This window comes from Gasterosteus aculeatus, chromosome 15, assembly GCF_964276395.1.
Source record: "Gasterosteus aculeatus chromosome 15, fGasAcu3.hap1.1, whole genome shotgun sequence".
Taxonomy (NCBI): Eukaryota; Metazoa; Chordata; class Actinopteri; order Perciformes; family Gasterosteidae; genus Gasterosteus; species Gasterosteus aculeatus.
The window spans coordinates 18,986,425-19,012,866 of record NC_135703.1 but is presented as its reverse complement, the minus strand read 5'-3'; the positions used below and the strand labels follow the sequence as shown (position 1 = coordinate 19,012,866).

The 26,442-nt window shown below is 48.4% G+C and overlaps 1 protein-coding gene across 3 annotated transcripts; it reads right to left on the bottom strand.

Moving 5' to 3' along the window:
• Positions 1-1,562: 1,562 nt before the first annotated feature.
• Positions 1,563-26,442, bottom strand: syne3 (spectrin repeat containing, nuclear envelope family member 3). Of its 3 annotated transcripts, XM_078089077.1 has the most exons (19): positions 26,333-26,430; positions 25,072-25,118; positions 23,760-23,917; positions 23,066-23,238; positions 22,189-22,498; positions 20,719-20,874; positions 19,405-19,764; positions 17,695-17,831; positions 14,278-14,452; positions 12,010-12,192; positions 10,788-10,931; positions 10,338-10,472; positions 9,521-9,682; positions 8,313-8,485; positions 7,799-8,135; positions 6,912-7,055; positions 6,409-6,582; positions 5,859-5,909; positions 1,563-3,373 (listed from the first exon to the last, which is right to left on the bottom strand). In XM_078089077.1, the coding sequence occupies exons 3-19, from the start codon at positions 23,901-23,903 to the stop codon at positions 3,191-3,193; spliced, it is 3,141 nt and encodes a 1,046-aa protein (XP_077945203.1). In that variant the 5' UTR covers positions 23,904-23,917; positions 25,072-25,118; positions 26,333-26,430; the 3' UTR covers positions 1,563-3,190. The 3 variants fall into 3 exon arrangements, with proteins under 3 accessions (XP_077945203.1, XP_077945201.1, XP_077945204.1); XM_078089075.1 differs by lacking the exon at positions 25,072-25,118 and having other exon boundaries at positions 26,333-26,442; XM_078089078.1 differs by lacking the exons at positions 25,072-25,118; positions 26,333-26,430 and adding an exon at positions 26,180-26,301.

Genomic DNA, 26,442 nt, shown 5'->3' with positions numbered 1-26,442 from the left:
CCACCCCAATGCAAATCAAATGTCTGACCATACAGTATCAGCCATGTGGAGCGAGACCCTGGGGCCTGAAGACTGTGGCCTTTTGAGCTCCAGCCAATCAGGGGGGGGGTAAATCCTGTCAATCAGAGAGAAGGGAGATGCACACACACACAAGCAACCTCAACAAAAATGCACACACACACACACACAAGGCCGTAACACACACGCATGTGCACTAAAATGAAGCTGAATAATTCAAGAGAGATTATTTAAGGCTGAAGGACAAATCGCATGCAGCAGCTGATTCAGAAGAAAAGATTTTCCGTATTTTTTCCGACAGGATTTTCTGTTTATCCTGTTGGGTTTTGTTCTACACAAGTGGCCTAAAGATCCACAAATATTTGGCAGCCGGAATTTGAGCCACTGACCTGAAAAGACTTCTGTCGCTGTGGGTAAAAATAGAGACAATCCAGGGAGACAGAGACAGGAAAGATGGCCCACACGTAGCATTAGCTTGCATTAGCTTTAAATTGTGTACAGACCAAACACACAAACACAGACCAACAAGGTTTCCGGTTTACAAAACAAGGTTTATTTGCATTTTTTCCATCAGTCTTCAATCTGTACAGAGAGAGAGACCAATATAATCCGAGTTTCAGTAGTTACGGATGTTCTCACACTTGCACTAATACAAGTAGTCTAATAAAATCCCTCAATAGACCCCGGCTCACTCTGAAGACCACACACTCCTCCGAAAAACAAAAGACAATCATCATAAAGTGGAGACACAGCAGGTGATTTCCATGTCTTCATCCTGGATTAAGGCCATGTGTTTGTTTCCCAATGGTTACAACAACCTGCAGCAACCTGTCAATCACGGTAGCCCCGCCCTAAAGCGTGTTCTGCCTTATTGTCTGTTTGACTCCCGCTGGACCATCGCTTGCTAAATGAACTTCATGCTGTAGACATTGAGACCGTACGCTCAAAGAAGGGAGGGATTAAATCAAGACATGTAGTCCTGTCTTCTATTGGACCAGAGGAGTCTCCAGGAGATGAACCTTCACCACAGCTCCTCAGAAACCTCTGGACACTTGTCCATGTCCAGCACGCTCTTTAGACCATTAGACATGTTGAGTCGTAACCGTGTGAGCTTTGTTTTGTGCGCTGAGCGGAGCGGCGCGGCCCGTGTGTTTGATCAGCACGCCGTGGTTAGGGGCTTCCATCAGAGGGCCGCGTGTTTCTACAGGCCGTAGGGGGGGCGGCGTGTGGTTGGCAGAGCGAGCGCTCCAGATTGCGGCGCAGCTCGGTGAGAGCGGCGTGGGAGGACGGGACACACACGTACAAGTGTGTGGACACAGTGAGAGTGTGAAGCTGTGTTAGAGACGCTACACTGTGTGCGTTCATGTACACGTCCGTCACTGGACTCGACAGATTTGCACAAACATGTTGTGCGCAGGAGGAGATATTCAGAAGATCTGCACCTGCAGGAAAATATGAAATTCTCTTTACCAAGCGAGCTAACAGGCTAGCTAGCTAGCATAAAGACGTTGGATGACAACAAAAACTCAAATGTAAAACACACAGAATCTTCAAATTCTTTATTTCGGCAGAATAAAAAACATTGGATAATAGCGAGCAACGCTCCTGAATAACATGTTTAGATTAATAAAAAAGAGGCATCTCACAAGAAGAAGCCTTTGGTTTTCACGCCTCCATCTGACACCTTTTGCATAACGAGTGGACCCAGAGACACACGCTGTAATTAAAGGAGCAGAAGTCCTTTGGACAATGGACACCAAGCAGGGTGGAGCCAGCCGATGCATCCAGGGTGGTGCAATAACAGTCAGCTGTCCTGTAGTGGACTATAGTGCTCCAGGAAGCCACACACTGAAGTACAGGAGGTTATGGCAGCGACACAAAGGCTTTAAGGCCACGGTCACATGGCCCCACGCAGCATGCGGCCTCCTCACGGAGTGGTGGTGTGGCATCGTGGTGGAGATGGTGGAGCTAATCTGAGGAGGCTGAAGTTCATCGTCTTTGTGAAGCGACACAAACTGAAACACGCTTTGAATCAGACAGGGGATTCGCTCCATTAGGTCACTGTTGCCACGGCAACCTGATAGATCAATAGCATCGACACGCGGAGTGACGGTGTCTGGGGGTGGAAGGAGTGAGAGTTTACAGCTGGGACACACGCGTCACACCATGAGACCATGAGAGAAGTTGTCATGTGACTCATGTGTCATGTGATGGGGGCACGGACCCCCCCGGTACCCTGAGACGAGCTCTTGAGCTCACACACGACACAAAGACCTCCTTCTAATTACAATGTTAGAACCCGGAGCATTGGATGTGGATTCCATGAGGAAATGTGTGACGAGAGGAGGGCTGCTGCCCCCCACACACACCTTCATCGGTCAGGTGGCTTCAGAGTAAAGGTCCCGTTCTGCCAGCAGGCTCTTCATGTCAACTGATCCCTTCCTCTCTCTCACTTTGCCATTTGTCTGTTTATGTGGTTTAAATCAATGAGGAGACAGATAGAGACCTCCTGCTCCACAGGAAGTCCTGCTGTTCATCTTGGCACCATGTTTGTGTTTGATTTAAGATTTCTACTTTCAGCTTCATTTGAAAAAGAAAACAGGCCGGCTGATTCATTGGGCACAAGCATTTAAAATATAAAGGTGCTGTAGCATACTGGCTGTACAGCACTGCTACATGACAACAGCTGACTGTCACAACAAGAGACGACGACCTGCAGCCCTGTAGCACTCGTGCTGATTCTCTGTGATGGAGCACGGGGTGGAGGAGTGGGCGGAGTTGTTGGAGAAGGAGCAGCTGTTGCGTCCATGAGGAGGAAGAGCCTAGAAACTTGAACTATTAAAGCGTGTTTTCCCTCCTCTTGTGGACGCTGCAGGAAAGACGTCCCCAGGTCGGTGCTGGTGGTCCTGGAATACAAGGCGCTGTTTGGGGCTTTAAACGCTGACGGTCATTTTTAAAACTGTGACAAAACATTTTGTCCCATGAATTGCAAATCATACTTATTTTTGTCATAATGATTTTTTTACACTGTAGAGAAGCATGGTTGGGTTGTCTGGTGAGAGCAAATCGCTTGTTGGCTTGGTTCTAAAATGAGATGAAGCTACTGGAGCTCCTGGCTGTGTCTCACTGGGCTGCGCATGGTGATCTGAGGCGTTTCCTACAGAAGCCCGTCCTATGTGGGGGGCGGGCCTTCGTAACGGAGCATGATGTTGAAGGAGCGCGCAAAGTTGTTGGAGAGGGAGCAGCTGTGGCCTCCGTCCATGAGGGGCAGCAGGAGGGCCAGCAGCAGCAGCGCCAGGAGCAGGAGCCACAGAAGAAGAGCCAGGCGACAGACGCGCCGACACAGGCCGGCCTTCTGCAACGACAGCAGCATCACAACACTTATTCTCATCCTCGCACAGACACAGAACCTCTGCTGTCATCTCCATTCAGCCGCCCTAATCAATGCACACACATAGTATCTCCCCAACTAGTTTCATCTCTGAAGATCAACCTTTGCCTGTCAGCACACAGCCAATCAGAGGGGCGGCTGGCAGCAGGCGCGCGCGTGTGTGTGTGTGTGTGTGTGTGTGTGTGTGTGTGTGTGCAGCTCCTGAAGACGTTAGCGTAGCAGCAATAGCATCTTCATTGAAGAAATAGCAAAGAACGACACCAATGTTTTTTTAATGATTAAATGATTCAAATCAGGATTTGAGTTTCGTATTTCAGATGGTTGATGCAATAATCTGGTAAAGTAAACAACAGACAACATGTCATGCGTATTGAACCCATCATTCACATGGAAGCTACTTGATGAGGGGATTTCACAAACATCATGAAAGGATGCTCCGCAGCATCGACCTCATTACTCATGAACTCATTCTCACGTTGATTGCTTCCTCCACTCAGAGAAAGAACCAACGACGTCGTGTCAGCAGATCACATGGACAACGAGTGCTTTACAGTAAATATACCCATGGACCTTTAACCACTGGAGAGAGCGTCACTATAGAAATACAGGATCTGTAGTGCCCATCCCTCGCTACCTGAAGGCCACTGTGACTGTCACCCCTCCATGTGACAGTAAGGACCACTAACGCTGCGTCATGCTTCATCTCCCTGTCATCAGGGGATTTACTCTAACAGTCCTCATACTACCATGTTTAAACCCAAAGCACCATGTAGTGAGTTTGGATCCGTCTACGACCTGGGTGATGTGTTTGGATCCTGTCTCTGCCTGACCCTTTTTGTTCTTTTGTCTTTGTCACAACGTGTGAGAATAAGCCACCTGTACCATCTGTCTCCTGAGCGTCTCCCTTTAGACGCACTCGCATGATCTACAGGTCAGTGGAGCAGCAACATGACGGGTAAAGACTTGGGATGTGGACACAGAAAAACTGGACTGAATGCTACAAAACAACGCAGTGTATCATCATTGTCTTATTGCTGACAATAAGAACATCCCACAGACTAGAAGACACGGGACGGCCCAAGTGAGGCCAAATGAGGACTATGGACTAACATTCCCCAGCTTTATTATCAGTTTAACTTCCGGGGAGATGCAGGGAGGGGCCCTGTGTGCTTGAAGGTCAATGACTGAAGGAGGAGGAAGTGAAACCAGCTGGCCGTAGCTCCATATGACAAACAGCCACAGGACAGTTAAAGTTAAAGGGTTACCATAGCAACACCCATTAATGGAGACATGTCAGCTCTATGATGTACGCTGCGGCCGCCCCCCTGCGCTCTGAAGGGGGGGTGCAGTGTGACGGAGTCTGTAGCACTCGCTACCCAAATACCTCCATGAGGCTTTTATTTATAGCACAATGTGTGTGTTCACACTAACATACCTGATGATCTGCATTCAGCTAGTTTGTGTTTATTGTTGATGTTAGCATGCTAAATGCTAAACCAAGATGGCAACCAGGGTAAACGCTAAAGCTGACTTATTGGTGTCATTGCTGTGTCACTTGTGATGAATGAGTTGGTACACAGTGCTGAAGGGACAAGTAGGCCAGATATATTTGGTGAATAAGCCTGATAAGGTCGCTTCTTACTTGTTGAGGCGTAGCCATCAGAGGGTTTGTCAGCTTAGAGACATGAAGCCAATAGAAACAATAGAAAAGAACGTAGTGGAGAGTGATTTGGTGACTCCTAAAACAAGCATCTGTCCTGCAGATGAAGGAAGCCTGCACAGGCCATGTGAAGAGCACAGGCTGGCTGGGGGGTCAGACTGTAATCTGCTTACTAAATGAGTGGAGGGGGGGGTTCCACTTGCTCGATGCCGGTCAGGTGGTCAGGTGCTCAGCCGGCTACGGCCCAAAGACTTCTGGGAAGTGTCCATGTGACAAATGAATAAAGAGCATCTGGTTCTTAAGTTGAAGACATTTGAGCAGCTCCCGATTCCCCCACTACAGGACACAATACCATGTCTGTAGTTCCTTCTTCAGCCAAACCAAGTGCATCCAGTTTTATCTTGGGGAAATAATAAAACCTAAATAAAATAAAGATGCACTTAGGAGGTCAAATGACAAAGAGGAAAGGATGGTTTGTTAACATGGTTTGGTGAAGAACTTGAGGAGAGAAGATGAGTCACTCAGGTCTGTAGTTTGTGGGTCAGTATGTCTACTAACTAGACAGAAAAGGACCATTGTTAAATTTGGATTTAACTCTCTTAGACATTATTCTACGGGTTTGCAGTTTGGGCTTTGGTCACTTTCACTACTCTCTGATAAGTTGCTGGCTAACGGTGGCAATGAGAAAACACACTCATATAACTATATGTGCAATGCAGCTGACTTCCCACCACACAGGCGCTCTGTTAGGGTGAGCCATCGCTTTGAAAGCACTTCTCAGTCTGTTACCTTTTGCACTTTAGCTGTGGAGGCCGGCTCCTCCGGTCCGGCTTGGATTCTCTGCAGAGGCATAGAAGACGGACGGTTACACACCTCGACGTGCTCTCTGGATCCCACTGACCCTGAACCTCACGCAGCACCTCCCAAAAACAAACCACTGTCAAAACCTTTGGTTTCATTTGGATCCACCACATCTGGAGCAGAATGCCAGCCAGTGAGTGGACTGAGCAGCAGCTGCTGTACAGATGTGTGACTGTGCAAGCAGTGCTCTCTATGGTGTTACACCGCCACCTTGTGGAGGAAAGACTGTTAGTACAGTTAAAGGGGAACGTCGTGGCCGCACAGTGCAACTACACTTTCTAAAATCTGCGCTCTCATAAACAAAGTTAGTTTATGTGTGATGATGATGATGATGATGAAGATGATGATGATGATGATAATACTTTAGTTACCTTGTTGCATCCAAGCAGCTCAATTTGCAGACAAACAATGTAAGACGAGCGCGCTCCCACCAGCGTGTCTTTAACCCCCGATGCTGACAGGAAGGCTCTGCTCTCACCTTGGCCCTGGACCTGAGGTCCCCCACGTCCTTCAGTTTGGACTTGTAGAGCATCCAGCGGTAGCGGAGCTCCTCCAGGCGCACATCTTCTGCTTGTCCGGCATCGCTGGCCGGACTCTCCTGGAGCAACAGCTGGAACTGCTCGTGGCCCCGGCCCACTGCGGCCCTCAGAGCCTGCAGGGGGACACAGCAGAGGCTTCAGAGAAGTGGACTAGAACAGGACGACGACACGCCGTCTGAAACGCAACTCAAACGGCGACCACCGGAGGTCCGTGGGAAGCTGCTATCGTTCATTTCCACACCCCGTGGTCTCTAGTGGACGGATGGACATTGTCTCGGCACGGCATAAAGGATGTGCATTCTAGAATCTTCTGCAGCAGCATGTAGCTCAGGTTGTGTTCAGCCTGCGTGTCTTTGTCCGGGTCCCTGATCCTCGGTGTGCCTTCCTATCAGTGATTACATCAGGCAAACACCGGACCACCTGCCTGTCAACAGAAACTCACGGTGAGCGTGTCCTGCTGGCTCCTGACTTCTTTGGTACTGAGAGCTTTTCCCCGGCTGCTGCAGATCCCTGAGAGCAGTTTATTCTCTTGTGACAGCCAGGCCTCGAACTCCCTCCTCCTGGACTGGTACTCTGCCGTGCCCCCCTGAAAAATACCCCAAACAACTGGTAAAGCTTCAGCCATCATGCAGGATCGACCAGGGGGCGCTGAGTGTGAGAAAGGCCTCAGCAGTGGTCTGTGCTTCTTTGTTGTGCTATCGATTTTCTTTCTTCAAGAGGAGGAAAATAACTCGTCTCTGGCAGGACGTAATCGAACTGTTGTCATGTTTGAATGCGTCGCATTTAAACAGCTAATCTGTCTCTGCTCTGACTGACAGGAGGGGCGATAAGGGTTTAAATGGGGCCGAAGGTCCTGTAGTCTAAAGCTAAAGCTGACAGAATAGATGTGCTCACTGGAATGGACGGTTCGCTCCGAACCAACTTATTTTTGTGTAGTTCGGTCTCAATGTCTCTCGTCTGGCAGTTGTCCTGCGGTTGGGGCAGTTTTGTTTAACTTTTTGTCAACACTGTTCCTGCTGTGGCATTCGGCCTTGACAGACAACAGGGGGACATTTCTTCTAACTTTTTTATCCTTATAGCCAATTATACGCGAGAGGTTGGATATTTCTGACACAGGGACAAAAGAAAAAATCCCTCCTGCTGAATAATCAGTAGAAACATTCTGGTTGGCTGATTAAAAGTCATTGAATACTTTTATCAGCATGAATCAGTTGAACTGATGAAATAAATGTTGAGGGTATTGAAGTACTTTTCTCAACATAGAGGAAGGACAGTCCCAACCCTCTTATTTAGTATTCCTGTGTGTCTTTACTATGAATGGACCAGTACCGGTTGGTGCTGAGTCGGCTCCCTTCTGTACAGCATGAAGGCTCCTCCTCCCGGGCTCCGGCCTTCCGCTGCCTCCGGGGTTAGCGGCGTTGCCTCTCTGCCAGGGCTTCCAGCTGAGCCTCTCTGGCCTGCTCTGCTGCCAACTCTCCAGGCGGAAGAGTCCACTTGGTCTCCTGTGAAGGAGGGCCGGCCGTCCACGCGTTCATCCAGGCAGAGATGACCCTCACCGCGGCCCTGCGCTCCACCACGCCGCCCGGTCGCTGCCCCCTCTCCCTCCGGGCTTCTTCCCCCCGCCGCGGCGTGTCGGTGCGTCTGCTCTGTGGAGCGGTCCAGCAGCCTGGAAGACAGGGGACAGCCTATTACATGTCCATGGGTCTCTGGTAGCTGAAAGTAGTGGCAACATGCAAGAGGCGCTCCGTGGGCCAACCACGAGAAGAAGATGGTTTGAGCATCGACGAAGATGAATAATGTATTACTTTGGCTTGAGAATGATTGGGCTGGAGACGTGCGGTACCTGTGGAGATTGAGACTGGTATCGTACAGAGCAAACCAGGACTCTTGGAGGCGCCGAATGTCTCGCAGAATGTGGACCCGTCCCTCCTCTGAAGTCCTCTCCAAAACGGCCTGACCCTGGACCTCCATCTGCTGCAGCTGGAGCTCCTTCTCAGGGAACTCTCCAAGTGCTCTCTGTGGACCAGGACAGTGCAGCGCAGTGGTGACCGTGGTGGAGAGGGACACAGGCCAAACAGTACACGGCTCACGCACTCTGGGATCCGAGGTAACCCTTTTCCTGAATGTGGAACCGATATACATACTGTGAAAGTAATAACATTTCTATTTTGATCTCATAACAGGAGTTTGCTTTCTTGAAAGTTTTAACTTTGCTTCAAAGTGTTCAAAGTGAAGCCTCGGGTTAGTAAACTAGCACTCGGCAGGGCGACAGACATGACACCTGCTCACGGCCATTGAGAATAAACATTGCGTTCATTCAGCAGTGTGTGTGTGTGTGTGTGTTCTGGTGTAACAGGCAGGTCACTTCAGGAACTACACCCTGTTTAGTGCTCTGCAGCGCTCCCTGTGCCCCTGCTGGATCGGGTGACACGTTATTGCTGTGTGTGGTGAAGTGCACGTCCTCCTCTGAAGCAGCCGTTTAATGTGCAAACACTCTCCTCTCTGCGACATCCAGGTGTTCTAGGCTGAGAAGACGGGTGCTACTTTTCTGTCGTTCCTAAAGAGGAAACTTTTCTGCAGACAGAGACAGATGTTTGATATCCGTCGGAGAGCTTCAAGGAGGCCGGTGCTCCTGATCGGGGCGACAGACGCGCTTCACAATGATCCAAATGAAGGAAATGCACAGCGGAAGAACCTCCTCCTGCGGTGCTGAGGAGCTGTGCAGGTGGTTCAGGAGGAACAAAGAACCCTGGAATTCTGTCTCTGAGGTGTCCACATTAACATTGATGCCAGGTGGCTCGGAGCCGCCGGCAGTCCTACACACAACACAAATATGAAAGGGAAAAATTCACGGGTTTCTTAACAGTTTCCTATTTATCCGACGCAGCAGCTCTCACACGTTCTGTATTTGTGACACACGCAGGGTCAAAGCAAAGAAAAGTCCTGACAGAGAAGTGAATCCCACAGGAACAAAGGGAGGGTGTCAACATGCTGCCATTATAATTAACCCTGAAATGAATCAGCTGGCAGATGTGAGGTGGGAGAACACACCTCAGCTTCGTGCTGGCGGCCCTCCACGCTCCACTCTGCTGGGGGGCTGTGGAAGGACTCCAGCCTCTGCCTCATGATCATCAGCCACTTCTCCAGGTTCAGCAAGCTGTCGTGGAAGCTCTCGTGGGCTGAGATGCTCTCCTCGCTGTCGTGCACCTTCACCTGCAAACAGAAGACAGATCAGCTGCTCGGTCGGTGGTCTCCAAAAGACATGAGGACAGTCCATGCGACACGAACACGCCGATATAAATCCCTGGTGTGTGTGTGTGCAACCGTTTAATAGAAAGATTAGCGTACTCTGTTCAGTACAGTGTACGGCGGATGAACATGTCCAATCTGCTCACAGGACGTTGATGGGGGTGTATTTGCATCACGGGGACCACCGTGCATGTGCGTTCATGGGTAACTGGATGTCTGGCTTGCTTTCATTTAAAGATTAAAACAATTATCACGCAGAAACGAGCCCACTGTCAACGTATTGAACGTAAATCTCTCCTTCATGTAAGTTGATTGTTCACCATCTCTGATGAAATCCACATCAAAACCTTTCTTAACTAAAGTAAAGTAAGTTTTAAGCATGTTATGATGTTTATGGAGAAAAAGTTGTTACCAGAATTAAGCACCAGAATTATTAGCCAGGATGATCACAACATAACATTTCTCGGCTGTTATTTCTTCCCCATAACATTAAACTATTAACTGCTTGTTAGAAACAAGGTTGGTGAGAAAGACTCAACCAATTCAATGTTCCCCGACTCCGAGCTAAAAGAGGCTTTATGTGTTGTTAAAGCACTTGGTGATGACCCTTCTGCCTCACCCTGGCGGCCTTGTGCAGGTGTTTCCACTCGGCGTGGAGCCTCTCGTACTGAGCCTTGTTGCTCTGACTGGACGAGACCAGAGTCTCCAGCGCTGTGACGGGGGCCTCGCAGTCCTCCAGGTCCTTCAGGATCACCTGAACAGTTGGAAATATTTTTATAATCAACATATTTATAATGACATTGCACCACAGTCTCTGATGATGTATGAATGTAGCACTTTGACACTAAAAGCAGCCATTAACTCAAGTGAAGCCAACAAGTGCCTTTCCAGCACTGCCGCAGGCGTTGGATATATGTAGATATGTGTATGAGAAGTCTGATCTCTGCACCGCGGCGATCATCTGTAACCTCGGGGGCGTTGCGTCACACGTCAACTCATCTAAATCAGCTGGAGGCGACAATAACAGCAGAGCTGGTGCTCCGGTGGACCGGTCCGGGATCAAACTCACCCTGAACTGGTCTGACTGGCTCTTCTTGGCCAGGATATCAGGCTGCAGGCCGTCGGCGGCCCCCAGCTGGTCCTGGAGAGCGGCCAGCCTGCAGCAAATCAACTCATGGGCGTCGCCAAAGTCCTTGCTCCTGGAGACTGAGCCCTGAGAGAGGCGGAGACTAATCAGTCGCGAGCATCAATCGTGTTTTCACCGACTCCGTAATGAAATGAGCTCAACTATTCATCAACACCTGCAGACATTATACCTCAATTTGAACTGCAATGTCATTATTGAGCTTTCGTGTGTTTGAACTCCCTCCAATGTGGTGTTATTTTTAGATTCACATTTAAATGTGTTGCTGGCCTCAGAGGAATTGTTGGTGTCCTTTATGTGCATCATAAAGAAAAAAATTAGGTTGTTTTTGCCTTTTTCAAAAAAGTTGATTTGACCCTCACATAACTCATCGTCTTCCCTCAAAATATAATATTTATGTTGACTTCATCTCCAGGCACAACTTGTCCTTGTGAAGACGTCTGTGCATTTCTGTCGTTGTAGAAGGTAATGAGGGACTTGAACAGGTCAACAACACTAAAAGCTGTGTCTCATTTACCTCTACACTTAAGATTCAAGTACTTTGTTTTCTTTACTCATTGCCAGTGTTAACAGCGAGTCGATATTGAGAACAAATATGAAACTTAAACCGTTCTACCTCTGATCCTTGCAGATGTTTGATGGTCATGGTAACGTGTTTCCTTGTCATAACCTCTTCTTCTTCTACTCTATGTACTGCTGGACTACAGCTGAGTGCATTCACTCAGAACGGCTCCATTGAAACAACCAGAGTCAATATTTGTAGTGCAACGATCAGATTTTATATCACAGTAGGTTTTATTTGGTCTTTTGAGATGGTCACTGTCCAATTAAGCAATTATAGTTATACATGATTTCTGTGACTTGTCTCACTTATGACAGACGGCATGTTGGCGACTTGTTAAACCAGGCAACAGAAGGATAAATAAGGGGACGTGCCGTCGTCAACTTGTAGATTTATTGGTCACTTTGTTTCTCTTTTTCTTGTCCCCCCCTCATTCTACCACCAACAATACCATGGGCATCACATTTGCATGGGTCTGAAACCAGCAGTGACTGCCTGGCATGAGAAATGACCTTCAGCACGGTCATGGACATTTGGATTCAGTGTGTGGTGAATGTGTAGATATTAAAGGCAGCATGTGAGTACCTGCAGCCTGCTCTTGCTCTGCAGCAGCTGAGCGTGCAGCAGCTCTCTGTTCCTCACGGCGGCCCCCAGCTCTCCCTGCAGGCTGTCGGACCCCTCGGGGCCGAACACCGAGTCCAGCAGGTGGCCCTTCACCTGCAGCAGGCTGAGGCGCTCCTGCAGCTGGGCGCTGCCCTTCAGCAGACGCTAGAACAGGAGGAGGGAAGAGAGGGAACGTGAAGCCTGCTGCTATCACACCATGTCATCTCATTCTATTCAGGCAGCCCTGAATACCAATATCAGTTTTCACTCTCATTTTCACGTCTTTGGCGTATCAGTGTTTCCCCTACTATAATATATAAATATAGTCTGTCAGCACCAGCAGACAGATTCCATATCTACTCACACATCCTGCAGAAAGCTTCTCCAGCAGCCTTTCATGCTGAACATTTGGCATGGAGTGCTGCCCCAGTAACTCTTACATGAGCTTTAGCGTTTCTTTTACACGGAGACTAGAAGTTAGAGAGTTTACATTTTTCTGATCTTTTTCAGCTTTTCATGTTTTCCCTTCTGCTTGGTGAGCCTGGACGCACATTGCATCCTGAGAAAAGATCCTCATTGTTTGAGGGAGCCAGAGAGACTCGCTGCGTTTCTGACACTGGGCTGAAGATCAGAACAGCGCTGCGAGGGAGGACATACACTGCAAAGATTCCATGGCATCACATTTTATTAATGGCAATAAATAATAAGAATGCATTTTATTTGTAACACACTTTATATTCTAAAGAATCTCACAGTGCCATAGAGCCAGTATATGGTAATAAAAATATAGTTCTGAAAACTATAATAAAGTAGAAACAGCTAAGAGTGATTCAACAGAAGTTAAAACGGCTTCCTGAATAAAAAGATTTTTAGTCTTAAAAGAGTCCAGTGACTATCTGTGCTGCCCGGGTGCCAGTGAAGTGAGTGGGATGGGTGGTATCTGCTCATATATCTGGACTCTCATCAGGATCCTATCAAGCAATGTTTTAAATGTTTTGTTTTAAATTGTTGCTCATCCATCTCCCCATGACAGGCGGTGAGACATGGCATGGCTGTGGGGGGAGTCTCGATGTGGAGCTGTGTGTCATCAGCATAACAGTAGAGATGACACAACCGAGGGGAGCATGTCGGTAATAAAGAGGATGGGGCCGAGGGCCGACCCTTGAGGAACACCACAGGAGTGCAGAGTCTGATCCAATGGACCATTGAGTCCTGTGGTGGTGTGGATTGCTGTCCCAGTATCATGAAATATGTATCTGACAGAGAATAAAAACCACTGGTCTTCTGTATTCTGTGTAGTTTAGAAAGAGCTGGAGCATAGTGGAAGGGTGTTGGATTTATATTTAGGGTCACAAGAGGCTTTTGAAGGTCACCTTTACACGATAAATGCTCAGAGCGCTTGAAAACCACCTTCTGCTTTTGGATTGTGAGAGCAAAGTAGAACAACCACAGATTACAGTCAGAGTCGATATGAGATTCTTATAAAGGGAATACAGGCACATATATGGTGAATGGTAAAAGGACTGTTCTTGTATAGCGCTTTTCTATTCTTCTGACCACCCAAAGTGCTTTAACACTACATGACATCATTCACATCCATTCACACGCTGACAGGAGAACCACACACAGTGACACCTGCCATCAGTCACTAACATCCACACACTGTAGTCGCAGCTACAGGAGCCATGTTTTAAGTGTCTTGCCCAAGGACACATGGACATGCGGGTTAGCAGAGCCTGGGATCGAACCGACAACCCTCTGATTGGAGGACGACCTGCTCCCCACTGACCCACAGTCACCCACATACTACACGGCTGTCAACATGGCGACAGCTAACAATGTGACGGAGCCAACCGACTGTAACCGAAGTAGAGAATACACCCTACGCTGCTCAGGTTAACGTAGCTCAGTATTATTAACAGGCTGATATCCACCACAAAAGGATACATATATAAATATATATATTATGATTTAATGGGAGAAACTAAGCAACTCTATTAGGAGCAGAATGGAACAATCTTTTGCTTTGAGGATCCTGAACTATTCAGGGTCACCTCGATAGTCATTAGGTCAGGGGTCTCAAACTCCGCCACCCCCCCTCGTCGCCGTAATGGTCTGGCCCGCGTTCGGTCGAAGTGACCCCTGCATTACATAGTATTTATCTTTGGCAGCCCATCACTCCTATGGACACCTCTCACACAAGACATGTACACGCATTATAATGATCAAAATGAAATCTGTGTGTTTTACCTCAATGCTCTGCACCAGCATGTCGATGTGGGAGAAGTCCGTGACCTCAGCGGAGGCCTCCAGAAGCTGAGAGACCATGTGGGCCCAGTCTCTGTAGGCCACCAGCGGGTCCTGGAGAACGCTCCTCAGCCCCGACTCAGACTCTGAACACAGCCTCGTCGCTCTGCATTTCACACTGTAACGAGAACACACAACTTCACTTCCATTCACACCACTGACAAGGCGGCAATTATGGCACATTCAAATATGCGAGGTAATACTATATATTAATAATAATAAACCAAGAACAATCTAAAAAGTAAATCTTTACACAGCGAAAGGCGTGAGTTCACCGGTGTGATCAGGGTACTGAGGATGTCCCTCGTTCTACCTCCATATATCATATATCACCTGGTGACCCGGCCACACGAGATATATGATGCCCCCGGCTGTCACAATGCCCAGAACCAGAACCTGCTTGGGTTGCTTTTAGATTTCACCCCCCATTTTGTAAAATGTAAAATAGGCAACAGCCACCGCCGCTCTGACAATATTCCGATCATAAAATGATTTGGTTTTAACAGCATTCAAACAGTGACTTTCTCTCTCTAAGAAGGGTTGTCTGGTGAGACGTCTCACTCATATTACTCAGAGAACCGGGGTTATGTAAATAACCTAAAGGTCTCTTTCATAATACATCGTTCGGTGTCTCACTATGGGATGTGGTTGCTCCCGTATTGCCAGACAAGCTTATCTAGCGTCCACCAACCCTCAGGAAAAAAAACTGCGTTCCAACCAGGACAGCAAAACAGCGCGTGCCAGAAACGTCCGGCATATAGAAACGGACAAGCACAGAGACTCCCCTGAATAAGGCCCAGGATGCGGCCAGGCCCCGAGTCGAGTGCGCTCGTATAAGCCAAAGTTATCGCCTCAACCTCCCAGTGGGACAGGCGCTGCTTTGTGACAGGTTTCCCCGTGTGCGGATTAGCCCAGGAGACGAACAGCGGGTCGCTCCTCCTGAAACTCCTCGTCCTATCCGTGTAAGTGCGCACTGCACGGACCCGCTCGGCCGAAAGGCGCATTGTGAAAGCCACCGAGTCCAGGGATAGTCCCAGAAAGACTATGCCCTGTGTCGGGGACAACACGCTCTTTTCCGCGTTTATCACAAAACCCAGGTCGAATAGGTGACGCACAAGAATACGTGTGTGCGCTACGGCCTCCTGTTCCGATTGTGCCAACAGCAGCCAATCGTCCAGATATGTGGCCAGGCGCATGCCCTGTCGTCTCAGCGCGGGTATTGCCGCCTCCGTGCACCGCACAAACACCCTCAGGCTTAAAGACAGACCCAAAGGGAGCACGCGGTACTCGTAACCGATCCCCTGGAAAGCAAATCTTAGATACTTTCTGTGGGGAGGGTAAATTGGGATGTGGCAATATGCGTCTTTTAGATCGACAGAGGTGAACCAATCGCCCTGTCGTACGAGGCGCAGCAGAGATGCGTGTGTCAGCATCCTGAACTTGTATTTCCTGAGATATTTGTTCAGAGCTCGTAGATCCAGAATAGGGCGAATACCGCTCCCCCCCCCGTTTGGGGACCAGGAAATACCTGTAAAAACCGCTCTGACACTGTGCGGGAGGTACGACACAGATTGCTCCTTCGTTCAACAGTGAGAGAATTTCCTCGAGCCGACTCTCCCTGAGCCTGAGAGTGTATCATACCGGCGAACCGGTAAACAACTCACAGATATGACACAATGTTCTACACGTGAACCACAGACAGCGAGTGACGGGATGTGGACTTAGTTTGTGAGAAAAGCCAGGGGGCCGGGGAGCAGTGTCTTGCTCACCTCGACATGGGACATGGAGCAGCCGGGGTTTGAACCCTGCAGTTCTCTGCTGCATGCTATTGCAGCTACGCTCTATTAGAACCACCAGTGGCCCGCGGGTTGTCTCACACACACCTAAACACACGCCTCCATGTCCCTCACAGGACAGGTCCAAATGCATCACCTTGCCTGCTTTTTGTATTCTGTACAGATTATAAAGATAGGTTTTGTTCTGTGGATTTGGGGAAATAAAAGAGCATTGAGGTAAATTGAAGTGAATAAAATTGAACTAATTGAAACGTGACAAAATAGATTTTTGTGTGATGATTGAGGAAGAACTGCGAGCCTCTGTGTAACAAACTGGACAGACTTCAGCTACTGGTGAGGAGAGACAGAGACTTTTCTACATCCTCCGTTTTGGATCGATACTGGACTCCGCGCTCCAGCTGGCGGGCTTCAGCTGCTCAGAGCGGACCGCGACACGGAGCTCTCCGGCAAGACGAAGGGTGGAAGAATCTGCTTCTACTCCAACAGCAGCTGGTGCAACGACGTAACGGTGATCCTAAAACACTGTTCTCCTGATCTGGAATCCTTCATCATCAACTGTAAACCATCAGCCAAAAGCTCCTGAAGTTTGCGGATGACACCACTCTCATCGGACTGATCTCTGGTGGGGATGAGCTAAAGAAATTCAACCTGCCAAAGACGATGATGGTGCACTTCTACACGGCCATCATGGAGTCCATCCTCTGCTCCTCCATCACCGTCTGGTACGCTGCAGCAACAGCCAAGGACAAGGGCAGGCTGCAGCGTGTCCTCCGCTCTGCAGAGAGGCTGATCGGCTGCAATCTGCCGTCCCTGCAGGACTTGTTCGCTTCCAGGTCTCTGAAGCAGCTAAAAAGATGGTAGCCGACCCCTCTCACCCCGGACAAAACCTGTTAGTGCCCCTTCCATCTGCCAGGAGGCTGAGGTCCATCAGGACTAAGACCTCCAGCCACACCAACAGTTTCTTCCCGTCGGCAGTCGGGCTCATCAACAGAGCCGGTCCCCCACTGACTGACTAGAACATTCCACCGGTCACTCCCCCTCACACTGCACATGCACACACTTTCACTTTTAACTTTTATTTGTAATGTTGTTCTTGCACTAAGTTGTCTTATCTGTCTTGTTGTCCATTGTCTTGTCTGATGTTATGCACCAACTGCCAAGTCAACTTCCTTGTACGTCTGACATATTTTGGTATGTCCCTGAATGTGTATGCTACTTGCAATGATACAAAACCGGGAAATTCATATTATTTTGGGTTTTATTTGGCAGGCGGTCTTCTTGTCGTTCATTGACCACATCCTGCCTCGGACTGTGGATATGCATCAACTTGGACCGGCTCCACTGGACCCAGGCCTTGCTGTGGCTGCATAGAATACATTGGACCTGAGTATCCTTCCCTGCTGACTAACTGGGCTCGATGTTCTTTTCCACGTTTGGTAATATTTGAGTTGCGAGGCATTAGTATTACACAAATAGCTGAACAAGGAAGTTTTAACACGTGATTTGGCTAACATGGGGTCCACTAGCATTTGGCTTTTGGGGGTTTTCCAAAGCGGTAACATACCTCTGATGTTCTTTAACAACAGCCAGGACGTCATCAGAAAGGTGACGCGAGTCCTCTGAGAACCTGAAGAGCTCCTTGAGCTGGGCCTTGAGTAGTTCCACTTGGGACTCCTCCCCTGCCAGAGTGTTCCTCACATCCTGCAGGACAAGTATGGGACACAAGCAGCAAACTTGAACTCCTCCTTTAATCTTCCACGTTATTGCACAGTTTGACCGTAACAGTCAAACTTACAGTGTGAAATAAAGTTTAGCTTGTGATATTCAGGAAAACATTATTCATGCTTTCTGTTCACCGATCCCTGATAATAGAAACAGAAACAACCATCAGTGTTGAGATTGAGAGCATGTAGCATTAGCAGCAGCGCTAACTGCTAACAAACTGAGATTCAGTAGCAATATCAGCATTTCCCCTACCATAATAAGCCCCCCTTTTCATAGTACTCAAAGACACTTCATGTTAAAATCATCAAATATAAAAAGAAAGAACATTAGAAACATAAAACACACCTTATTCAAGCAGTTCTGAAAAGGCGGGTTTTGATTTGTGATTTAATGTTGAAGGTCGGGTGAGTCGGATGTGTTTGGGGACAGAGTTTCGAAGGGGGGGGACTATGGAGGACGCCTGAGTTTCTATAATTCTCAGTATTGGAATATTTTAACTTCAATGGCGCATTTGCAAAATAGATGAACTGGAGATGTTTACAATCCATTTCCTGTCAAACGAGTGACAGTGAGGTGGCAGCTTCGCTCGGTGGAGTCAGCATTCCAGTCACACCCAACCGAAGCCGCTCCACTACAGCAGAGACGTCCTCCCTCTATTCTCCTGCGGACTCTGTGTCTCTGTCACATTCAGTCCTCACTGCCTCACAGCGGGGCTCACACAGAGACATGGATGAGCGTCGCAGTGTGGGGGAGCCGAGTACAAGTAATGTGACTGGGACTCCTCGCAGGCGCTCATTCAGTGGAGCGACGAAAGTGATCGAGCAGCCTGAGTGACAGGCCCGCCACCTTGTGTCAGTATGCCAGGAATGTGAGATAGGTTGTAAAATACACTTCGATGGAGAAAAGAATCCAGTCATCAGTCATCATGTCAGGGCACGTAGACTGTAGAGTGATGTGTATGCAAAGAGGACAGGCAGAGAATCAATGTGTGCAACCACAGAGGAGAACGGATGCATAGAATAGAAAAAATGAGCAAGGATTCAAGGATTCAAATCGACAGCTACATCAACTCTCTGTTGACTCTAAATGTGTCTGTAGCACTGACTAAGTACCTAATATTAGTGTAGTGACAGGTTGTAAGATCCAACACTAGCCTTCTCACCTTAAAGGACATTTATTAGAATGAAAAAACAAATGTAATACTGGATTATCACTATGGATACATAAAGGTGCCCAGTGCTGAACTGTTGTAGATGGTCATGAATGGAGGTAAATGGGTTACTTTAAACTAGTAGCGTGTAAATTGACGGACCAATATTATTGGTAGAATATAACCTAATTCATTCAGTGGTATTTATCAATTTCCTTATGAGTAGAATTTGCAACGTAACTGAAGCCTTCAGATAGACGTGACAGAATAAAATATAAAATGTGGCTGTGGCCTCACGGCAAGAAAGACTCAACTTTTCTCCATTCAATCCCTCAGCAAACATCATTTTACGTAATTCAATGCAGCTGATGTTCATTCAGAGTCAAATAGAGAACCTACGGTGTATTTTTTCCACTGGCCCACCATCTGCTCCTCGGTCCGGTCAGTGTGGCCCCTCCCCTCCCGGCCCTCCTCCAGTTCCAGGTCCAGCCCCTGCAGCAGCACCCTGAGCTGGCCGATGTCGTCCCCCAGCCGCTGGCACCTGGCCACGTACTGACTGTGGGAGTCCAGGCTGGAGCGCAGGCCCTCCTCGCACTCAAACAGGCCCTGCCTCAGCCTCTGCCAGCGCAGCCGCAGCTCCTCCGCCTCCTCCATCACCACCTCCGCTCCGGAGGGAGAGGTGTTGCCCCTCACCGCCTCCGCCACTGCCTCGATGTGCTGCAGGGTCTTTTCCTCGCCGGCTATGCTGTCGTCCAGAGCCTGACACAGAAACATTACAATTCACGAATACACAACATCCTGCTTCCTCCGTTTAACAGCAGCCATTAGAGCGGAGTGACCTAGCGAAAGGGAATTCCAAAACTGTGAGCTAGAAGGAGCAATAAAAGACATTCAGAGCATCAATGAAGCAGAAAAGGGAGAGACAGAGACAACAGTACGGAGAGAGACAAGATACATATACTCATGTAAAGTGTAAACCAGATGATAGTCTGTTGCAGCTGTAACATGCTACACAGAAACAACCACAACAACGGCACAAAATAAGGTAAAGTATGAAAATATAACAAGTCATATGTGTTCCTGTGCTTTACACACACTAGAATCAGCCAAGAAGAAAGACCTCAGTGTGCCGAGTGTCTCCAAAAGACACGTGGAAACCCACCACTGATCACATGGACATAATCAGATCCTACTGTTTGCATAGAAATAATGTTAATTGTATTGCAATTTTATTTTCAGTGAAAAAAAAAAGTAAATTAAGTAGAAAAGTAAATTAACATACTTATTTAGGAAGAAAACTGATATTATATCAAGTTCATGTAATAAAATGAATTCAAAAGAAAGAAGGTACACCCCCTGTGGAGGGGAAGAGGGCCTTCAATGTTCCCACATCATCATCGGTCTGATCGCACTGATCTATGTAAAGGTAATGAGAGCTATTTTAGCACCGCTCAGCACAACGACAGACCCCCCTCCGACCCCCTCAGGTAAACACTGTTGGCTCTGTAACCACATTTTTAGCGATGACCAAATTGTCAACTGGTCTCTCAAAAATAAAATAACCCAAATGTATTTTTCAGAAAACTAACTAAAGCACTTTTTTCCTTATAAGCAATGCGATACAAAGAATATTTTGAATGTTTCCTGTGTTAATCAACATATGTATGACATCTTCACAGCCCGTTCAAACTATGCACACTGAGAGAGTCTCACTTGTAAGGCTTTGAGCTTGTTCTCGGCTGAATCCTCCCTCTCCACGAGGTCAGTGAGCTCTGTGGTTTTCGACAGCAGCCACGACTGGAACCTCTGAACGCAGCCTTGGTACGTCTGGTGCTCCTCCGCCGTCCTCTGAAGCAGCGACAGACGCTCCTGGCACAGCAGCACAAACACACATTACGACTTCATGCCGGTTTTCTCCTTTCAGACCGGCAGCTGTTGTCTTTAACTGTTAACTGTACTCCTGAGACCACGTCAACGTTTGAGAAAAGAATAAAGCGACTCAGTGTGAGTAGTTTTATCCCCGTGAAACCGACACAGTAGCGTGCGTTAGTCGAGGCTTTCCAGCAGAATGGTGTGCTCAAGTGAATGCTTGGTCAGATCTGAGTGACATTTGAAAGAGCTGAAAGAGCATCGCTTTGTGTAGCAGCAGGAAAGGTTTGTTATGTTTGTGTAAATGTCAATCCAACGATATCTCCGCTCTGAATGAAATGTAATGAACGGGAAACGGTTTGCCCTCTTGCAGATGCGATAACAGACACAGAGGAAATATAAAGCGCGTTGTGTGGCTGAGGGACGGGCTCGCAGTAGCTTGCCGTCAAATGAGGCCAAAGGATCACTGATTTGTTCTCACTTTGATTCAAACATGATGCAAATCCTACAAGCAAAGCCTGACACTGACACTACTCATGACTCCTTCATCCCTCATAAAACTAAACTCTTAAACTTAGACAACAATATGTGCTGGGAATGTGTGTGTGTGTGTGTGTTGTGGAGGCAAAAAACTATTCATGGTTGTTGGGTTATATCTTTTTTTACATTTGTTCTCAAGCTCTGAGACGCAGTTCCTCCTTCCCACAGAGGAAGTACTCACGCTAGTTCCTGCCTGGTTCACTCTCATTTCTGCTCACTTTCATACTTGTGCTCTCTCCTCGTGTGCTTAAGGAATTATTCAAGCATTATTCCACAAGCACATTGAACCAGCTAAGCTGTGTGCATTTTCACATAAACCAATAGCAAACGCTTTGCATTTAGAGGGTTACTAGTCCATAAAAAATGCTCATTTGCATAATGGAGATGTTCAGCAAGTATTCCAACCGGTAACAATCAACAAGCAACAACAAGCTAAAGGAAATGTATTCATGCAGGTGTGTGTGTGTGTGAGTGTGTGTGTGTGTGTGTGTGTGTGTGTGTGTGTGTGTGTGTGTGTGTGTGTGTGTGTGTGTGTGTGTGTGTGTGTGTGTGTGTGTGTGTGTGTGTGTGTGTGTAAACCTGTCTCCATGCTTGCAAAGTTTGAGAAAACTTGCCTGGAATATAAATACAGTCATTTCCCTAAATGGCAACACTGTAGGAGAGGGGCTCACCATGACTAAATGGCATGATGCTACTGTGGCTACACCTGTTGTCCCGGCTTTGAGTATTTGTCCATCTTCCACGTAGGTGAGTGTGACCGCATGAGCTCCTCACCTCAGCTCTGTCTCTGACATCGCTGTAGGCTTCCTGCAGCCGCTCCTGGGCCTGGGGCTCCACACTGGGGTCCTGGGTCCTGTTGTGCAGCGCGGCCGCCTCGTCCAGCAGCCTCTCCAGCAGTGCCGCCTGGCCGTGGATGTCGCTCACCACCACCCTCTGCTGGTCCACCTGCCAGAGCTTTTCCTTCGCCCCCAGCTGCAGCTCCACCACAACATCGAGGCTGCGCTGCCGGCTCGTCAGCCACAGCTCAAACTCCTCGTGGGCCTTCAGGTACTCGCTCCAGTGGAGCCACACCCACTCTATGCGACTGGGTTCAGACACATGAGGAAGAGTAAGTGCGCAGCACCCACCACCCCGTTCCCCCTCAGTTAACACTGTTAGCTCTCCACCGCGGTCAACTCTGCACGCATGTTCTCTATCATTGTAAACTCAACAGCTTTAGGTTTTTGGACTCTTGGCTGGACAAATCAAGGGACTTCTAATGGTTGGGCTCTAGGACAGTGGTGGACGTTCTATACTTCAATGTGACATACGAGTATTTCATACACTGCTGATTTTGCAGGAGTGTGTCGTGTTTTAATACTTGTTCTCCCCTCTGGATTGTAGCATCACCAGGATAGACAAACAATGATCTAGATACGATTTGGGGAAGCCCTGCAGTTTAGCCAGATACTGTAGTCGGCATGTTGATACCCAACCAGGGGAAGAGTACCTGCAGACACACATCCAAAGCTCTAAACAGATCACTTATGGCTTAAGTGAGGCGGCCAAAGAGACCTCGGGCAGACTGACCTGGTGAGTCCCATAACTACCCGTCACAAACACACACACACACACACACACACACACACTCGCGGGCGCGGCAGGGTATCACCTGTGACAGTGGATGATGTAGGTGGTGGTCTCCTCCCACAGGTTCTTCAGGTCTTTGAGCTTGGTGTGGGTGTGGTTCCTCAGTTCATCGTCTCCGTTTTGCAAAAGGTTGTCAGCTGCCGCCAGCGCCATGTCCATCTTCACACGACCCTCATGCTCCGATTGATGGATCTTCTACACATTCAGTGGAGCACGGAGAATACAGCTGTAGTCAATATGAAAGGTAAACAAGGAAGTACTGTATACACGTAACATAAAGCACCTAATGTGGTAAGAGAGTACTTTCTCACCCGATGTGTGTCATTGCACAGTACTTATCTGACACAGCAGAACATTTGTTTCATTTTCATCATGTATGAATTAAAGAAGCATCTTCCAGGAGCAAAGAAATCCCAAAGAACTCTACACTTAACCATGTGATATGTTTTAACCAGTTCATGTTTCATTCCGATAACACACAGAAACGTGAATAAAGTGTAATCTCATCACCATAAACTATAATACTTTCAATATGTTTATTTATGGAAATTGTAGGATAAGGATATAATCATTAAATATGGTATTCAGAGTTGTTGAGAGTGTCATGAGTCCGTTTCCATGACTTCTTAATTTGCTTGTATAGCTGCTAAATTGTACGTAGACATTGGTCCTGATACAGGCGATCCTCAGATGTACTAAAGGTAGCAGCATCTCACCTCCGTCTCCCTGAGTCGGCCCTGCAGGGCCTCCAGGGGCCCTTGGGTGTTGTCATTGGCCTTCAGCCTCTTCTGGATGGCCCTCATCCAGGAGAGCGCCGCTTCCAGGCTCTCGGTGAACTCCTGCTGCTCCTGCTGCGTCATGGCCAGTCCTCACGCTGACGAGAAGGACAGAAGGAAGCTTCTGCATCAGCAGGCAACTCACGTTGAAAAGGAACTCCACACATTTTATTTTGAAGGAAAAACACAACAAAACACGTAAAGCCTGGGTTAGAAACAGAATGTGTGCAATTTGAAAGGTTATGAGCATTTACAAAGTAGGCTAATGAAGACTTCCTAACGGTGGCCTCATGGGAAATGTAGGATCCAGTGTTAAGTGGAACTTGTCCCTAACAGTGCCAATACATATGCAGTGGAGCGGGACATATAGTTACAACCAGGGCCGCACGGTACACCAGCTCTAACGACAATATATCGGTTTAAAATGACGTTGCTCTTCGGCAGACGGACGATTTTATTTTAACCCGTTATGAAGGAGCTCAGCGGCCGGAGCTACTTGTCTTACGTGTGTAGAGATCGAGTCATGGTGATAACTCTATAACAACAATGAATAAGCCACAACAAACACTCTTTAACAGGGTAAAACACCACGACACAACAGCTGGTGACACACAAACAATTAGTAACACTAATCATTGTACATTTAACGGACTGCATGCTGCACAGCTCACAACAACAAGTAACTCTCACAGGAGGAACAACGAGAGACACAACTTGAGCCCAACAGAGGAGCCGCGTCTGTTTGGAGGGTTTTTGGTTTGGGAAAATCCGACGTTAGATTAGAAAACGATTTATTGCAAAGTCTGTCGAGCCTTTGGTGGCAACACTAGCAGCCACAACAAGCTAACACGCTAACACGCCGGCTAGTTGTGAGCTGGTTGTGAGTAAGCGTCGAACAGCTGTTCAGGGAGCCGCGGTCCGTCTCGGGGTCAATGAATTAATGTGCGCTGATATACCGTGATACCTTTTTTAATACCGTGATATGGAGTTTTGGCCATACGGTGCATCCCTACTGAAGCCCTCATTATGGATATGATTTTTTATCATGATATTGATAAGATAATAAGAGTAATGTTGACAGTACCATGATGCAGTGATATTGTTGCACCCAGCACACACACACACACACACACACACTCATTTGTGTCCACCTCCTGTATAATGGATACAGGTCATTCTTTTGGAAGGAATTAAAATAACATGTCCGCGGTCTTGTTATGTGCACATGTACAACTATAGCTATATAACTCACTATTCCAGGAGCTTCTGGCTGCTGCGAGGCGGTGTGCCCTGAGGACACTGTGAGGAGAGTGAGCAGACACACGCATGAGGGACATGGGGGCTGAGGGGCGTCAGAGGGAAAATGAGAGGGACATTTTCCTCATGACTCACTTCTCCCACCACAACATTCCTGCTATCTGCTTGTTTTGCCTCAGACTCTAGAAACTCTGTCATAAGTAGAACTCCCTGTTCTCAGTGAAAGACAACACAACAGATCTTTGTATAGTTTGTGTGTTTCATCTTATTTGGAACGAAGCACGATGCACTTAAAAAAAACATTCTGTAAAATAAATAGCAGCTAAATTGCACTTGCTAGCAATCAGTAACTACTATGTTATAACGTCTTCTCTCACTGTCTCTTTCTCTTCGCGGTCCGGGTGAGGGGACGCAGAGGGGGCCTGTGGGCCCCGCGGAGGACACAGGGTGAGGGGACGCAGAGGGGGCCTGTGGGCCCCGCGGAGGACACAGGGTGAGGGGACGCAGAGGGGGCCTGTGGGCCCCGCGGAGGACACAGGGTCCGGGTGAGGGGACGCAGAGGGGGCCTGTGGGCCCCGCGGAGGACACAGGGTGAGGGGACGCAGAGGGGGCCTGTGGGCCCCGCGGAGGACACAGGGTGAGGGGACGCAGAGGGGGCCTGTGGGCCCCGCGGAGGACACAGTGTGAGGGGACGCAGAGGGGGCCTGTGGGCCCCGCGGAGGACACAGGGTGAGGGGACGCAGAGGGGGCCTGTGGGCCCCGCGGAGGACACAGGGTGAGGGGACGCAGAGGGGGCCTGTGGGCCCCGCACGTTGGCGGTGAAGCCCCTCCCCCTCGGTGTGACAGCTCGTAACAACCTTGATCCGGGTCGCTCGCGCCGCCGTCAGCGGGACGAACACTTTATTGGCGTGTCGTGGAAACTGTAGTGAGCGTGCTTGCTTATAACTAAGGGACGCAGAGTTTAACGTTAGTTCCAACCTAGAACTTCAGTCTGGCTTTGACGACCTATAACATGCTATGCTAATATGCGGCCGTGGAGTTAACGTAACTGGTTTACGGGTAATTATGCTAAATAGAAACACAGACCGGTGTGTGCTACGGACCCGTTTCTCGAACGCTCCTTGTAGTCCAGTCACTTTAAAGTGACCTGTGGACGTCTCTTTTTAGATAGATACAGGCCTGTTGTGGTCCAGCTAGCCGAACAGCGGTGCCGTTGTATCGGTGGAGTCGGGCTTCGTGGGAATAAGAACACTTACGGCTCGGTGCTCGCCGGGTGAGACGCGTCCTGTGGTGTACAGTGAAGTTGTGGCACAGGAAGTAGAGCGAGGGGGCTGGTGTCAACGCACACTTCCATGCTGCCTTCAAT